At 38.1% G+C, this 18633-nt stretch overlaps 1 protein-coding gene across 1 annotated transcript; it reads right to left on the bottom strand.

Moving 5' to 3' along the window:
• Window positions 1-2584: 2584 nt before the first annotated feature.
• LOC113837785 (X-linked lymphocyte-regulated protein PM1-like) lies at window positions 2585-11088 on the bottom strand. Its single transcript, XM_035450143.1, has 7 exons — window positions 11079-11088; window positions 10350-10413; window positions 10056-10090; window positions 6649-6766; window positions 5850-5949; window positions 3042-3140; window positions 2585-2725 (listed from the first exon to the last, which is right to left on the bottom strand). The coding sequence occupies exons 1-7, from the start codon at window positions 11086-11088 to the stop codon at window positions 2585-2587; spliced, it is 567 nt and encodes a 188-aa protein (XP_035306034.1).
• Between the last annotated feature and the right edge of the window lie 7545 nt (window positions 11089-18633).

The raw sequence follows: 18633 nt of genomic DNA, 5'->3' as shown, positions 1-18633 counted from the left end.
TTTCTTCAACTGGACTCCTGGATCTCAGTCCAGTGCTTGGCTGTGGATCTCTGCATCTGCTTCCACCAGGTACTGGATGAAGGCTCTATAATGACAATTAGGATAGTCACCAATCTGATTACAGGGGAAGGCCAGTTCAGGGACCCTCTCCACTATGGCTAGGAGTCTTAGCTGGAGTCATCCTTGTGGGTTCCTGGGGGTTTTCCTGACACCAGGTTTCTCCCTAACCCTATAATGGCCCTCTCTGTTAAGATGTCTCTTTCATTACTCTCCCACTCCATCCTGCCCCAACTCAACCATCCCTGATCCCTCATGTTCCCATCCCCCCATATCTTCCCATCCTACAGGGTGATTCAAAAATGCAGCTGCCTCACAGAGAAGCGCACCCCAGCATGAGTGCTGACTCACAAAAGCTGTGTCCCCAGGAGCTTTCTTCTCAGACTGCAGGCAGGCTCCACTGAAAAGATAATCTTCAGCCTGCAATTGTTTACTTCTTTTCTAACCTTTGGGAGGGCCCCTGCAAACCTTACAGCTTTCTGAGCCTCCCAAAACTTGTAAGTTTCATTTGGTTCTGAGCTGTTGGATCTTTCATTCTCCCTACAGGAGGGAATGTTTCAGTTCTGAGAAGACAGCTACATAACATTAAAAGAAGCCATTTGCTTCTTACCTTAGTCATTGTTTTCCAAAATAACACAAACAGTTAGAGATGTTTATTAACCCATTCATTATTGTTATATATTTGCTATATTACTTATTTCACTATTTACATATTTATGATTTTTTTCTTCAATCAGGAAATTTTCAAGTCTGTGTCCACATTCTCTCTTTAAAAATGATTTCTTGGGCCAGGCGTTGTTGGCACACGCCTTTAATCCTAGCATTCGGGAGGCAGAGGCAGGCAGATCTCTGTGAGTTTGAGGCCAGCATGGTCTCCAGAGCGAGGATAGGCTCCAAAGCTACACAGAGAAGCCCTGTCTCAAAAAAACCAAAAAAAAAAAAAAAGAAGGTTTCTTGGCAGTTGAGTTGACATTTTCTTAATCCAATATTGGCCATCCTAGAACTTTCACCTGAATGTGTAATTAACTTAAATTTCTATCAGCTAGAGCTCTGTCTGAAGAAATCTGCTGAGTACATTAAATGAATAATACTATAGCCACTGAAACAAGGTTGTGTATGTATGTGTGTCAAAGGGCAAAGATAGACATTCATTATTGTGAGAAGAAAAGCAAGTTTGTAGCTTGTAGTTCATGCCATAAATTAAGGTATTATTTTTATAAAAATTGGCAAGCCTTTTAATGTTCATTAAAAACATTTGGATAGGGATGAGGGAGCTGGCTCACTGGGTAAAGTTCTCGCTGCACAAGCATGAGGACCTGAGTTCAGATCTCAATTGCTCACAGTAAATGGTAAGTGTTCCAGCACTTATCTGTAACCTGAGTCCTAGAGGAATGGAGACAGACAGATGCCAGGGCTTGCTGAAGTGCCAGAGTAGCTGAAACGGCCAGGTTCAGCGAGAAACCCTATCTAAAAAAAAAATAAGATGGACAGCAGTAAAAGAAAACACTTGATGTCTTATTGTGAATGATTAATTCACTCAAGGTAATTTTAGAAAAATACTAAGTTTGACTGATTTCAAAGAAATGTTTAATGCTCATTATTTGGTAAAACAAAATTTCATTCCTTTTAATGTAGAATTATGAATGTTTTAAATGAGAAATAAAAATTAACACATGCGAAGTATTCTTAATCATTAAGTAAGTGTAGGGACCATTTACCTGAAGGCAAAGGCCAATATTTATAAATTTTGTCAGTTGCATTAATCATGTTAGCAGTTTAGTTTGTTCCAAGACACAAATTACATTCTTTTAATGGATTATGTAAGTAAACAAGAAACATTTTCATTTCTCAGAGCAGGCTGTGTTAAGTTAGTTAATACATAATGTTTATAAGATAGATTTTTGTGGAATTTTTTTTTCATTAAGAACAATGTCAGCCAGGTATGTTAGCACATACCTCTCTCACAGCAGCTACATAGAACACTGAGATCACCTTGAGCCTAGACATTGTAGACCCTCCTGGACGACACACAATATAATAAATGCCCATCTCAAAATCAAATCAAATCAAACCAATGTAAACTTGTACACTTGTATCACATACCTTTGGGAACTAATAAAACACTGATGTCAATACATAAGTTTAAATTATCTTTATTGATAAAAATTAAGAGTATTAGAAAAGAAAAATCACTACAATAGTATGTGGAAGTTTGGTACAAAGGAGTATTTGCACTTACATAGTCATTTAGATTTTATCTGGAAGTTAATTAATATGAAGAGGCTCTTGCACTTAAACAAGTTAACAATTAACGATTTAAATTTAAACTATTTCTATTCTAAAGACATATCTCCTAATTAACTTTGTAATTATATCTCATTACCCAGGTTCAAATCCTTCCTAAAAGTATCATCAGAATAAGAAGAATTTAAGAGTCAAACATCTACAATCACTCCCTGCTGCTATCTCATGGAAGAAGACAAAAAAACAACTTCCTCTTTTTAGTTTACTGTTACCCATGCTTCCATTACTCTGAAGGTTTACAAGGTAAAGAGTACTGTAGAGTTTGCCTGGTGAGGCTTCTTTGAAACGCCGAAATTTCTTTTTTCAGTTCACCTTCTACATTAGTAAGCAGAACATAGCTGTTCGTCTCCAAGTTCACCAAACTCTAAAACAGAAAGGCACTTCTTACTAAACAAATTCTAAGGATACAAAGATGAAAGACTGCAGAAATGATATACAGTCTTGTTATGTTTAACAAGAATAACTAAGGTATTAATAAACTAGGAAGTACAACTGAGGTCGAATTTCCAATTTACCATTTCATGTCTTGAATAATTACTACAAAACCATTAGGATTCTACAGATATATCAACCACTTCAGTCAGAAATAATTCAAAATGGTAAGTATTAAAACTTTGTGATTCATAAAACATACAAACATACATAGTTTTATAAGAAAATATGTACCATGTGCAACATACCTCCATGAACTTATCGTGTAAATCTCTAATTGCTTGCAGTGCCTGTTTCTGATCACTTTTAGAGAGTTTAAAAGCTTTTTGTTGCTTTTGGAAATGATTCTACAAATAAAAACAGAAGGCATTAACATAACAATTTGGTAAAATTTTTGTTGTGCAACATGAATGCTAGGCTAACAACCCCTTATGTATCTCCAATCCTAAAATTTTTAAGTGAGCAAAAATAATTCCATAGAAAACTTAAAAGAAATAATTTTTCAACTATTTTAACAAGTATCATGACTAAATTTACTTAATTTATATTTTCACAGTAACATGCAATACAGTTATCCTACCAGTCAGGGTAGGAAACATTTTTTTATGATAAGGTATTTGGTATGTTGAATAGTTTTGCCTCAGCCTCCCAAGTACCTGGGTTACAGGCATGCATCGTGCAGAGATTTTCTTGACAAAATCCTAAGCCTAGAAAGCTTAACTCTAGCTAGAGTTAAAACCCTTTCACCATATGATAACCTTATTTTACTAAACAGAAGCAGCAATCTCAAGAGATGCTTCATAAATCACAGGATCTACCACTCAACAGTTGTATATGATACATGCTCTACTTTCTCTCCTTTTCTTTTCTTTTCTTTCTTTTTTTTTTGTTTTTTTGAGACAGGGTTTCTCTGTGTAGCTTTGGAGCCTATCCTGGCACTCGCTCTGGAGACCAGGCTGGCCTCGAACTCACAGAGATCCGCCTGCCTCTGCCTCCTGAGTGCTGGGATTAAAGGTGTGCGCCACCAACGCCCGGCTTCTCTCCTTTTCTTAAGGATGCCTTATATTTGTTCTTTACTAAGTCCAGTTTCTTCACCTGTCTCATCTATTCTCAAGAATTCAGTGATTAAACTGTTATTTTGAATTGTGACTCTAGCTGGGTCTGGCAGTGTATGCCTGTAATAGTAACTTTTATAGAGACTGAGGTAGAATGGTCACAAGTTCATGAAGAGTGCTGATCACTTAAGGATACCCTGTTTCAAAATAAAATGTAAAAAGATTTCTGGGCATGAAGCTTAGTGCTAGATTGGTTTTCTACTATGCCTGAGTCTCTAGCTTCTAATCTCAAGTAACACAGGGAAATTAGAAATTTGTTTCTATATTCTTCATGTGGCACACAACCATGGCATTTTGCACTTTTAAAAATTAAAACAAACCTTTTACGTCTTTTCTCCTAGGGCTAAGACATTCCTATTTTGTCTTATCACCGTGATCAGTTTTGCACTCCACTTTTCCACCAAATCATCCTGATTAAGGACGATGACCTCCACACTGGCAGATCTACCTTTAAAATACTTGTATGTGTCTGTGCCTGTGCATATATGTGGAGGCCAAGAATTAACTCTCCCCTTCTTTTCTGTTTCTTTGTTTTTCGACACAGGGTTTCTATGTGTAACAGCCCTAGCTCTGTAGACCAAGCTGGCCTCTGCCTCCCAAGTGCTGGGAGTAAATGCATGGGCAACTAACCGCCTGGCCACTCTCTACTTTTCTGAGACAGGATCTCTTATGAAACCCAAAGCTCATTGATTAGGCTAGACTGGCTGGCTAGGAAGCTCTGGGAGTCTTATCTCTGACCCAAATCTTAGTTTTGGAATTAGAAAATGCTCACCACCACACAGTTTTTTTTATGTGGGTGCAGGTAACATAAGCTAGGTTCTTGTGTCTGCACAGGAGGACATTTACCAACTAAACCATCTCCCTAGTCCCACAACTTTACCTTATTTGAGCCATTAGGAGTATATGACACAATTAGTGGTCTTTTCTTCTTTAAAAGGATTCCTTCACTTGTTTTACTTTATGTTCTTTTTTAAAAAAGAACATTTTATTTTATGTTTTGGTTCCCTAGAGTCATCGTGTGGGTGCTGGGAATTGAACCCAGGCCCTCTGGAAAAGCAGTCAGTGCTTTTAACCACTGAGCTATCTCTCCAGCCCTGGTAGTTTACTTTCTACCAACTGTTCTCCTCCTTTACTAGTTTCCTCTCACCCCCCACCAAACTGTAAGTATTGAAGTACTTCAGGGGCCTATCCTTAGAACCCTTATGATTTCATCCAGTTTTCATGGTTTAAAAACTGTCTTCAAGTTGAGTATGTGTTTTGTATCTTTAGTCTCCTGAACTGACTCATATACCAGTGGCTTCCTCAACACCTTCCAGGAAGGAATGGATCTCCTGTGCATTTCAAATTGAACACTTCCCAAACTCCACTAATCAATCAACCCAAAAATAATTTAATATGATCTTCCTTAGAAACTACGTGCTGACTACAGTGGCTGGTTCATTAATAGAGAAACGATCCAAAATAGTTTGGTCATGTTCCTCCACAGGAATATTCTGCTAGGCTGTTGAGAAAGACTGTCTCCATTCACTGTTGTTACCAAATTTCTAGTAAGTTTAGGACTGTAAGAACTAATTTAGTGTCTTGAGTGAGTCCTCTAAGATTTACAATGCAGTCCAGATGACAGTATGTAAGTTACCCATCTCTATCTTCTTTCAACTATAACTGAGGCTGACCTATTGTGATTCCTTTTATAGAAAAATGGTAATCACATTTTCATTTTTTAACAAATGTCTTTTTGAAATTTTAAGATCTCAACTAATACAAAAAGTCCAATGGCTTTCATTAATATAGTTTGCTATCATATTCCTCTGGTTTATAACTCAGTAGGATTAGAACAGAGACAAGGATGGATAATGAAACCTAGTTCCATGAGTCTAATACTTCTCCATTCCTATTTGATACTTATACTAGGTTAATTATAAAGTTAATTATGATACCAACAGTTATTTTTTCCCGTTCTTTATCTGATTTCTCTATCTCCATATCCCACTGCTGAAATGTAGTCATATACTGCTTAGAAAATTCGCTGTTAATCTTCTTCCTGTAAAACAAAATAATGAAAGCAGTCACATTCATACCAGTATGAAAAGAACACTCAAAACAAATTGAATTGGCCATTTCATACCATAAAAAGAAAGAAAAACAGCAGTGTGAAAATTATCTAATTGCAAACCATTATTTTTTTCCTAACAGATTAAAAGAAGTCTTCTCTCATGTTTTACCTCTTCAAAAATCAAGGAAGTTTAAACATATATATCCATTTTCCAGGAAATTGATTGTATTTCTAAGTAATTTTTTCATGACTTCCTACCAAATATAGGGTCTAATTTATTTTTCCTATTTTGGCAAGTTAAGATTCAGTCCAACACTTGTCAGTTAAAATATATGAATTATTTGCATATATAATTGATCCCTTTCTACATAGTCAAACATATTTAACCATAAATTAATTTTTCAAAACTTTTACAAGACTTCTGTATTTCCCAAATAAATTTAAATCAACTTTTAATATCTACATTAAGTCATTTAAAAGGAGAAAATGAAATTTGCATTGATGTCTAAGAATTATATCTACTTACCATGAAGCAATGAAGTTATAGGGTTACCTGCTTAAACAAATTTAAGCCAAATATTTTTACCAAAAGTTCAAAAATGATTGTCTATTTATAATAAATTTTCACCAGTACACATTTTTAAAAAAATTGATACAAATGTGATTGTATAAAACTATCAACCCTACCTTTCCCGTGCTTTCATTTTCCAAACTTGTTTAAGTTTCTGGTTACTGCCTTTGATGCAATCTTTGACATAAGTTCCCATGTGTTTTCTCTTCATATGAAGAGCCTTATTAATGTCACCTATATTAAAATAAAGTTTCATGTTGAAGAATCATCAGTTGTTCCCACGCATGCAAGTAAATATAAAGTTCATTTGGTAATAACAAGGAAATGCAAATTAAATTGAAGTATATCACCAACATGTATGCTAAATGTTTCATAATTTAGGACACTTAGGGTTTTTAATTTTCAGATGAAGGATGCTCAACCAGTAAAGTCCATGCAAATGTTCCAAAATACAGAAAACTCCACTTCCATGTTTTTTGGGTAAGATATGTCCAACCGTATTCCAATTTTGATTTCCCTAAATGAAGATAATTTTAAAATTCAAAAACAGTTTTCAAAAGAACAAATAAAAAAAACAAAGCATCAAGGATGGACTTTTAATTTCTTCATGAGAGAACACTTTAATAAAGGGTAATTTTTTCTAAACTTATAAAATACTATCAAACTGAAAGAATACACTTTGTGGAATTGTTAGAACTCATTATTTTAACTATTCTACTAAAAACAAGGGGGCAGCCAGGAATGGTGGTGCACGCCTTTAATTCCAGCATTCAGGAGGCAGAGGCAGGTGGATCCCTGAGTTTGAGACCAGCCTGGTCTACATTGTGAGTTCTAGGACAGCCAGAGCTACAAAGTGAGACCCTGTCTAAAAAACAACAAAAACAAAACCTAGTAAACAAACAAACCAAAACCAAAAATACATAAACCCACAAAACAAACAAAACACTACCCCAAGGGGGGAAAAACAAGAGGGCAGCTACAGAGACAGATCAGTGTGTTTAAGAGTAGCTACTCTTTCACAGGACCTGGGTTTGATCCCAGCACGCACATGATATTTACAACCATCTCCAACTCTAGTTTCAGCGGATCTGATGCCCTGTTCCAAACTTTCAGGGTTAGGGTACTTATGTATGTGGCACACAGACATAGCTGCATGCAAAGCACCCATACTTGTAAAAATAGATTAAAATTACTATATTAAAAACAAGAATCCCAAATGTATACTTAAATCTCGTTAAAAAAGTATTTCTAAAAAGCATAGTAAATTATACTTTAGAATCTATCTATCTATTTATTTATTTAATTTATTTTGGTTTTTCAAGGCAGGGCTTCTCTGTGTAGCTTTGGAGCCTCTCCTGGCATGCATTGTAGATCAGGCTGGCCTTGAACTCATGGACATCTGCCTGCCTTTGCCTCCCAAGTGCTGGGATTAAAGGCATGAGCCACCACTGCCTGGCTCAAAATCTATATTTTACAAATACAAAATGGAAAAAAGGTAGTTTGCATAAGTATCAGTGGTATTAATTAAAGACTTTAAAATGTAAATTTTTTCATAGACATTTTTGTAGGACATTTTCATCAGTAAGTATAGCAGGTCATAAAAATATTGATGCTTCAGAAAATGTTAAGTACTTATCTAACATACATAATTACCTTTCAGGAAGTAGGATGAAGTTGTATTATGGTGCACACATCTAATATTTTCAACATACATAATACTATATAAAATAGATTATAAATGAGTACTTTACCACCCCCAATAGTACAAATCTTTCAATTATCAAAAAGATTTGATGACATGGGTAATCTCTATGAAAGAGCCAAATAATAATTTTTAAAAAAGCTCCACAGATCCAGGGGCTGGAGTGATATCTCAGCAGTTAAAAATCACTTGCTGCTATTGCAGAAGACCTAGGTTTGGTTCCCAACACTCACATGGTGGCTTACTGGTGACTGCAGTTGCAAAGCTGTAACAAAGTCATTTGACCTCTATGCAGGCACACATGTGGTACACATGCATACATGTAAGCAAAACACTAATACACATAAAATAAATCATGTAAAAATAAATAAGAGCATTTTTCCTAAGCCGTGTAAGATGTTTTGCCCCTGTAATCCCAATCTAGGAAGATTAAGCAGATTTCCAGTGTAAAGGCCAACCTAGGTTACATAGGAAATTTCAGGCAAGCCTGAACTACATAGTGAGACCATATTCACATAAAAAGTATTGTCTTCTAGAAAAGTTCATGTAACTGTCACTTAACATATAATTTAACATTCTCCCACTGGCTAGTACAATTGTCTTTCATTTTCAATTACATAATATATTTTATAAAAAATACTGAATGAGGGGACTGAAGATATGATTCAGCAGCTAAGAGAACTAGCTGCTCTTCAAGAGGACACTGGATTTCCAGCACCTATGAGTTGTCTTACAGTCTATAGCCATAGTTCCAGGGGATAGCCTCTTCCACCTCCTTGAGTACCAGACACACATATGGTGCACAGACACACATGCAGGCAAATCACCCTCACATATAAAATACAATTTAAAAAATAATAATGAAGGGTTACATTACAGGATTCAGTTTTACACTGTCCCTTATACCGAAACAAACACAGAAGAGTCCTAGAAAATAAACTAAGTTAACAGAAAACTAACAGAGTCAATGAAAAACTTTTGTGTGTATAGAAATGTATGTACATATCACTTAATGAATACATGAAACTATAAAAAGGTTTGCATCTATTTTCCCTTCTAAAATCACTTCAAAGCATCTGGCTTAGTAGTTATGAAGGCTTGCTGTGTAAGGATAAGGACCTGAGTTTGAATCCAGAACCCATGCAAAAAGCCAACCATAGATGCTTGCTCCTGTAAATTGCAGCACTGTGGTACACAGAGAGGGGATTGTTAAGACTTGTTGGCTGTCAGTCTAGTTCCAGGTTTGGTGAGAGATCCTATCTCAAAGGCATAAGGTGGAAAGTAATAGAACAGGGCACTAAAATCAACCTCTAAAACCAAAAAAAAAAAAAAAACCGCCGGGGGTGGGGGGTGGGGGTGGGGTGGGGAGGGAGGGGTTGGTGGCTCACACCTTTAATCCCAGCACTCGGGAGGCAGAGGCAGGTGGATCTCTGTGAGTTTGAGGCCAGCCTGGTCTACAAGAGCTAGTTCCAGGACAGCCTCCAAAGCCACGGAGAAACCCTGTCTCGAAAAACCAAAAAAAAAAAAAAAAAAATCATCCTCTAGCCTCTACATGCATACATGGTACATATGCACCATACAAATACACATACAAGAATAAAATAAAATGCCACTACTGTCATACATGTCATATGCACCTTTTCACTTTTTGTACCATAGGAAAAAAATAAATCCATGACACTAAAGTAAAAATACTTACAACATTCTATATGACAACAAAACATTAGAAACAGTCATATAGTATGTTGATTAATATTTTCTATTATATAAATTATATAAACACTATATGGCTTTACATAAATTATATATCCAAAAACGCACCTCCAAATTTTTCCAGAATATTCTGCACTTGAGCTCTGTGAAGAAATGAAAGTTTTAAAAATGTAGGTTGTTGGGGAATACAGTTCAGTGCTTCAGCTTTTGTCATACATGCATGAAGATCCACAACACTACCCCCTTCCAAAAACCATTCAAATTGGAATTCATATTGTGTAATTCTTGTTTTCAAATACACATCATATGCCAAGTATTTATATAGAGTACTTGTTAGACAATCAATTAAACTTTTCTGGAAGTACTTAATTGAACAGAAAGTAATAATTTTGAACATATTACCCTGTATCTCCAACTATTTCTTCAGATTTTGCCTCCTCATGATTATCAGTTTCTTGACTCTGTGCTGTGTTGGTGATAAAAACAATATGTTAAACCAAGGCATATTGGCAACATTAAGTTTTAAATCAGATCTATAATTTCTCTGAAAGTTCGATGAAATCAAGTGATTTATGGTTATCTTAAGAAAACAAGTTGTTAAGCCTTTCTGGGCAAGGTCATACTAAGTTATGGATTATTTATCTACATGTGATTACAGACAAGAGATTGAGTTTTTAGATCTATGATACAAGCTTAAGAAGAGCAACTAAGAAACGAGCAACTGATAAACAAAGCTTAACAAAGTTTTACTCAGTTTAAAATGTAGCAAGTTCAGTCACTGGTTGGTCATTCCCACAATTTCATACTATGAGAGGGAGTTCATCCCTGATGATAAAGACCCAGAGACAGGAGAGCCCAGAGACCTAGAATATAACCAAATGTGACAAGCAAAAATAAAATGTCAAGTCAATGAAATGACTCCTAATGATATTCTGCTATACTCATAGATTGGTACCTAGCCCAACTGTCAATCAGAGAGGCTTCACCCAGCAACCAATGGAAACAGATGAAGAGACCCACAGCCAAAGATTAAATGGAGTTTGGGAATCATGCTGCAGAGAGGGAAGAAGGATGGTATAAGCCAAAGGGGTCAAAGACATCACAAGAAAGCAGCTCTCAGAATCAACTAACCTGAGTTCATAGGGACGTACAGAGACTGAAGCAAAACCAGCGAGCCTGCATGGGACTGACCTAGGCTCTCTGCATATGTGTTACAGTTGTGTAACTTGGTCTTTTTGTGGGACTCCTAACAGTGGAAGCAGGGCTGTCTCTGACTCTTTTGCCTGCTTATGGGACCTTTCCTCCTACTGGGTTGCCTCATCCAGACTTAATATGAGGGCATGTGTCTGGTCTTGTTATAATCTGATATGCCATGTTTGGTTGATAGCCCTGGGAGGGCTGCCCTTTTCTGAAGAGAAGCAAAGGAATAGTGGATCTGGAGGAGAGGGGATATGACGGGGAGAGACTGGGAGGAGAGGAGGGAGGGGAAACTGCAGTCATGATATAAAAACAAATAAATGAATACAAAAATGTAGCAAGTTCAAAACAGATGAACTGCCGCATCAACGCCCAATATTAGATATCTGGTACCTTCAAAAATGTCCCTTTGTGAAGGAAACTCATCTTGCTCTTCATCTAAGTCATCAATTACTGAGTGAGGAGTCTCCATTGGTGGCTTCTCAGAATCCTCAAAATGCTTCCTTTCCACAAAGAAACTTATTTTTCTAATTTAAAACACAAAAGAAAAGTCTCTCAAACCATCTGAATCCAAAAGAATCACTGAAACTGATAAAACTGGAAATAAAAATAACATTGAATAAGAATGATTTTTATAAAATTAGCATTTAATAATTGCACAAAAAGGTTTAAATATAAATCCACATTTCTATTACCTTTAGCTTTAAGACTAAATGACTTATTATTTAAATATGTAACAGAATAGCTGGTTTCAGAAATGGCCATTAATAATCTTAACCATATGTACAGTTGCTCGTAAAAAAGTGACTTTAGTTGAATAAAATGTTTTTTGGCTTCTTTATTTTATAAGTCTAAAAGTCAACAGTTGGCCATTTGTCAGTTATAAACTAACAAAACATAATGATGGCTTCAACTCTGACTCCCAAATGGTTTTACACCTAATCATAGGAAGATCTGCAGTTTGGTGTCATCTTTGCTAGGTTTTTTGGTAAATTTGAGCATTTCTGTGTCTGTATCTCAATCTCATAGTAGTTATTATCACAAGCATTTTTTTCATAGTAGTGTCAATCTGAAGCAAGTCTAAAATATAAAGTTCTCTAGGGCTAGGGATATATTTATGTCCTACAGAAAGAGACTCTAGGTTCGATCCTCAAAAATGCAAAAATAATAAAAGAAAACGGGCATGATTTCTGAGGTCCCAGTCCAGGCCAGGGACTTCAATTTTTTGTTTGTTTGTTTGTTTTTCGAGACAGGGTTTCTCTGTGGCTTTGGAGCCTGTCCTGGAACTAGCGCTTGTAGACCAGGCTGGCCTCGAACTCACAGAGATCTGCCTGCCTCTGCCTCCCGAGTGCTGGGATTAAAGGCGTGCGCCACCAACTCTCGGCCCAGGGACTTCTATTTCAAAGCCAGTCCGAGTTGCACAACAGATTTCAGGCAAACCCGAGGTTAAAGTAGGACCCACATCCCCAAACCAAAACGTCACATATATAAAAACGGCCTGCCCAGGTGTAGTGGCACACACCTTTAGTTATAGCACTCGCGAGGCAGAGGCAGGTAGATTTCTGAGTTTGAGGCCCGTCTGGTCATGAGTGAGTTCCAGGTCAGCCTCGGTTCCACAGTGAAACTTGCTTCGAAAAACAAATCTCACAAAACAGAAAATATCGTAAACAAACAAATAAATAAAAACAGCCTGGACTGAACTATTGTCTGTAATCCCAGCACTTCTGAGGCTAAGGGAGGAGCCTCGGGATTTTGAGGCAATTTGGTAGCTATATGTACAAACGTCAGTAATTTGACCTCAGAATACCAAGTAGAGGAAAAAGACCAGAGGTCGTCAGTTTCTAATGGATTCCCAATGGGCAACAGCACTGCAGAAGGTTCTAGTCCTTCCCACCCCTCACAGACCTCCACTCCACCCACACCTAACATCCTCATGCCCAAGGGGGCGGTCTCTCAGGGTCTCCAATCCCCTAGGGCTTCCTGCCTTCTGGTAGGCTGTAGTCTGTTCAAGCTCCTGCACTCAGGAATGTTCGCCTCCATTTTTCTCCTCAGAGGCCTGAGGGTCAAGTTAACTGGGAAGAAGGGCTGCCGGATTCCAGAGAGGGACACCGCCCCTCCTTGCGCCTGAAGTACCTTACCCCCGCCCCCTCACTCACACACACAAACACACACACACACCCCAATTGGTTAAACCACACGGTTAACAATCTCTCAACAGGTGACTAACTACCTCCACAGTGAGTCTTCCTCACCAGGCGTCGTCCGCAAGAATATGGCTTCGTGGCAACCTCAAAGCATGCTGGGTAACAACGAGAAAACTCGAGCGCCACCAAGCCCCTTGCTGATTGGCTGTGTGTGCGCATGCGCACTAAGGGTGAGAGGCTCCGTCAGTCCTGAGGTTAGAGTCTTCCTTTTAACGGGGCAGAGGAGGTACTGTTCTGGCAGCAGTGAGCTACTAGTAAACTCTACAACAGATGCTTTCCAGTTCCTAAATTTACAATACTTTACAAACTTGAAAATTAAAATAAAACTTGTAAAATACGAATCCCAATGAAGACCCGGTACTTTGGTTCAATTCAAGAGGCTCTTGCTTGCATCTTTAATTTTTTACAATCATTATTATTATTATTATTATTATTATTATTATTATTATTATTATTTGTTTTTACGAGACAGGGTTTCTCTGTGTAACTTTGGAACCTATCCTGGCACTCGCTCTGGAGACCAGGCTGGTCTCGAACTCACAGAGATCTGCCTGCCTCTGCCTCCCGAGTGCTGGGATTAAAGGCATGTGCCACCAGCGCAGCGCCCGAGCAATCTTTATTTTTTTTTAACAGTGTGTTTTCTGCATGTATATATGTGTATCATATGCATACGTGGTACTCTTAGAAAACACAATAGGATGCCAGGTCCCTGGATTTCAGAATGGTTGTGAGTCATCATGTTGATACTAGGAACTGAACCTGGGTTTTCTGCAAGAGCAACAAGTGCTTTTTACTTGTGAGCCATCTCTCCGGCTCTGTCCTGGGCGACATGCTTCCTTTCACTCTACAGTGTACATTAGAAAACATGATACTTCTGCAATATTGCCTCTTTCCAGAAAAAGAAAAAACCATATATATGTGTATATATATATAATGTTTTTTGTTTTGTGTGGTTTTTGTGGGGGAGGGTATTCATGACACGGTTTCTCTGTGTAACAGCCCTAGCTGTCCCAGAACTAGCTCTGTAGACCAGGCTGTACCCAAACTCAGAGATTTAAGAAAAATGACAGACTAAGGATGCTTAAACACCCTGTCAGGGAATAAGGGGTGTTTTCCCATTAAGTGAAAAATAAATTTGAATTGTGTGTGTCTACACATATTCATGTGTGTACGTTCCAGTGTGTGCATATGGAGGCCAGAAGTATACGTCATGTGACTTCTTGATCATTTTCCAACTTAAGCCTTGAGACAGGGTCTCTCAGTGAACCTGTGGCTCACCAATTCAAATAGCCTGCCTAGCCAGCAAGCTCCAGCCCGCCTCCTTCTCCTCAGCAATGGGCTGTCAGCCTGGATTAAAAAAAAAAACTTTTAAAAATATTATTAACATCTTTTTTCATTTATTTTAAATACCGGCTGACCCCAGCTTCCCATCTACCTCCCCTTCCACTCCCCCACCTCCATTCAGTAAGGGTCAGGCCTCCCATGGGCTTGGACAAAGCCACAGCCTGGATGTTTACAGTGGATCCAGGCTTCCCACTTAAGTCCACATGCTGTCAAGGCAAGTACTACTTTACCAAAAAGACTCATCTCCCTAAGCCCCTCTCTGGGGTGTTGTTTTGTTGTTGTTGCCAAACTATAACCACGCCTCATATTAGGCACCTAAAATGCTTAGGGATGATTTTGCTTCTGTTTCCTCAAAACAGCTAATCGGTTTTCCTTGCTCACTTTACAATTAGGACTTAATTGTATGAACTTGACAGATCAATTCTTGATTTGTAGTGCTTCTTGCTGGCTTTTTATTACTTTTTCACCACTAAAGATCAAACTTGGGGTTTTTACACTGCACTCTGCCACTGAACTATATCGCCAGCCAATTTGTAGTTCTGTATGCTGGGTGAGTATTCACCTCCATGTGTTTTAAAGAAAACTACCATTACTGTGAATCATGAAATTATTCCCCTACACTATAAGGCCTAAAGGGATTTGGTGCCCTCTTCTGGCCTCTTTGGAAGATACCAGGCACACACCCATAAAGCATAATTAAAAATTTTTTAAACTGTAAGGGTTTGATGTTTATTTTTGTCTGTATTCATCTTGACTTAACTTTTATGTGTGTTACCAGACAAAGATCCAATCCTTTTTGCCTTCATATAGAAACCTATGTTCCTATTGTATTTTCTCCTTTTAACAACTGTGACACAGGCCAATGTTCCATATGTTCATTTTATGTTAAGAAACATTTGGTATACAATAATTGTATATGTTTATTATATGTAAGATTATAATTAGACACAGCATACAATATGGAGGCATCAAATCAAGGTTGTCTTTCTTATATTTTTGAGTTTAGGTCAAATCCTTTTTCCAGTGACCAATTTCCTTGGGAGAGCTGACACCAGCACTTAAGAGAGATGGCCCCACCCCTCACCAGAGGTGTGGGAGAGCTGGCCACAATGGCACAGGCCTAGGAGAGCTGGCTCTGCCTCTCTCCTGAGGGGGTGGTTCCAGTGGTCAGACCAACCAGCTCAGCTACCACCAGACCCACATCCTGTCCTCGTGCTGGGCCACCCTAACAACTGCCCCATCCATGACTTGCCTGAGTGTGCAAAGGGACCAGTCCTGTGGAATGATAACCACAGATTTTCCATGATTTGGGGCATCAACAGGATCAGAGAGGAGTTTCACTGAGGGTCCAGTGATGATGGTTTACCAGAAACCAGAGGCCTTGAACCAGAACAATGACTCATTTCAATGAGCAATTTGCAGATGAGGATGATTGGACAGCCTGTCTACAGCAACCTCCATAAGCCCCAAACTCCACAGGTGCTTGGGCTCCAAACACCATTGGAGGCTTTTTTTACCCTGATATCTGACTCCTGATCTTTATTAATAAGATTAATTAGATTAGTGCTTCATCTGGTGACCAATGTTTGGGACACAAATTCACAAAATAGCTACTTGGTGGCTTTGCAGACACCAGCACCCAACACAGCTGTGCATGGAAGCTGCACTCATGAGATGGGTCGAATATTCAGGGCCAGAAGGACAGAGAGGAAAATTAAAGTCATATGTGGCTAACATAGCAATGAATTTATGGGATACCAAAAACCCTACATGTTAAAATGGTTAACAGACAAACATGTCTGGGTGGAACAATGGTTATTGATATCAGAAAAATTACAGGCTTTTGAACAGCTGATACAGGAACAGCTAAATGCTTAACATAAAGAAGAATCAACAAGTCCTTGGGATTTTCCTATATTTGTCGTTAAGAAGAAATCTGGAAAATAGAGAATGATAATAGATTTGAGAGTCATAAATAAAGTAATTCAGTCAATGGGCTCTCTATAGCCTGGAATTCCCCTACCTTCTCTATTACCTAAGTGATGGTCTGTTATAGCGATTGATTTAAAAGACTGTTTATTCACCATACATTTATGAGAACAGAATAGAGAAAAAAATTGCCTTCATGGTGCTTACTTATAATAATTCTCAGCCCGTTAAAAGATACCAGTGGAAAATTATCCCACAAGGTATATTCAATAGCCCCACCCTGTGCCAATATTTTATGCAACAGCCATTGGAAATAATTTATAAACAGTTTCCTCGATCTATAATTTACCATCATGTAGATGATAATCTCATTAGCTGATTCAAATGTGACACCTTAGAGAAATGTTTGAAGAAGTAAAGAAAATTTTGCCTTGTTAGGAATTAGAAATCGCTCCTGAAAAAAATACAAAGAGGAGATTTTTATTAATTACCTAGGATATAAAATAGGTTTACAAAATATGCAACCCCCAAAACTCTCCAAATCAGGAGAGATCAATTGCAGACTCTTAATGACTTTCAAAAATTGCTGGGAGACATTAACTGGCTGTGCCCACAATTGAATTAACAAGTCAAGAACTAAGGAATTTATTTCAAACAAGGACTTAAATAGTGCAAGAAAATTATCACCTTGCTTAAGGTCACTTAGAATATACAGCAGGTGATGACTATTCAACAGGTTAAGTCACCAAATAAATATTTCTCTAATGGGGAGCCCCACTAAGCAAAGACCATGAGGTTAGTGGCCATGGATGCCGGTTTCTAATTTTCTCACGTGCCACCGCAATTCCTCCTTAAAAAGAACACCTATGGGGTTCTTTCCACAGCCCACTGGTGTTGTGTTTTACACTTTTTCTTTTCATTTTTTGAGACAGGTTTTCTCTGTATTGTTTTCGAGCCTGTCCTGGAACTCGCTCTGTAGACCAGGCTGGCCTCGAACTCACAGAGATCCATCTGCCTCTGCCTCTGCCTCTGCCTCTGCCTCCTGAGGGCTGGCATTAAAGGCATGTGCCACCAATGCCCAGCTGTGTTTTACACTTTTGTGGCACAATTATGTCCATGAATTGACAGGGGGATGGCTTCTTCTCATTGTGTATAATTTTGGTGATTAAATATCCAGGCCTTTATTTCTCAGTTTCAAGACAATTATATATAATTAGTTGATTTAAAGCCTCAGAGCAAATTCAAAGCCCTAGCAAATGAAATACACAAGGACAAATTCCCAGATGTCTAATTGTGGAGTGAAGGTAAGACATGAAACAACTTTAGTGCCAGTTCTTTGCTTGCAAAAGCCCAGCTAACAACATAAAGACATAATTTCTTGTACAAATTCTCTCAGGGATTGACTCTCTGCACGTACTCCTAACCTCACCTTTATGATACAAGGCTCAAGGTTCAGCCAACTAACTGTTTATTGTTTAGGTCCTGAATTTGAACGTCACTCTCTGTCAGGGAACACTGACCTCTGGGAGCTACATGCTTGCTTCACAGACTGCACTTCAGGGAACTAAACTGATAGCCAAGAGTCACCATGGTTACTCACCATGCCCGGTCAGTGTGACGTATCTAGCCTGAGAGAAACTACGTGACTTATCATGTGTTACCAGAATGGTTCTGGTTTTTCATTGTTTACTCAAGAAATGCTATATGACCCTGAAAATTTAACTTATATATTGTCTAGAGTTTTCTGTTGGAGGGAGTTTTTTTTCAAGATGAACTAAAAGAGAAGTTACCACCAGAAAGTTTGTTTTTCTTTCTTATTCCCCTCAGATAGAAAAAGTTTAGTTCTTGCTGCATTTGTGGATCCCCCCTTCTCTAAACTTAAGCATGCTTGTTAAAGAAAAATCCAAAATCCCTGTCTCATGTCGGAAAGAGACACCTGGTATGGAACAGAAGAAAAACAAAAATTAAGAGACTATTCTATCACCACTAATCTCATAATTCTTTGGTTTTAT

Source organism: Cricetulus griseus, chromosome X (assembly GCF_003668045.3).
Source record: "Cricetulus griseus strain 17A/GY chromosome X, alternate assembly CriGri-PICRH-1.0, whole genome shotgun sequence".
In the NCBI taxonomy this organism is placed as follows: domain Eukaryota; kingdom Metazoa; phylum Chordata; class Mammalia; order Rodentia; family Cricetidae; genus Cricetulus; species Cricetulus griseus.
This window is presented reverse-complemented; position numbering and strand designations above follow the sequence as displayed.

Excerpts from the sequence above, each read along its gene's own strand:
- LOC113837785 (XM_035450143.1), bottom strand. Across the intron at positions 10,091-10,349 it reads GAAATAGTTGGAGATACAGG|AGCTCAAGTGCAGAATATTC; the intron begins GTAATATGTTCA and ends ATTTCTTCACAG. Across the intron at positions 5,950-6,648 it reads AAAATGAAAGCACGGGAAAG|GAAGAAGATTAACAGCGAAT; the intron begins GTAGGGTTGATA and ends TTTGTTTTACAG.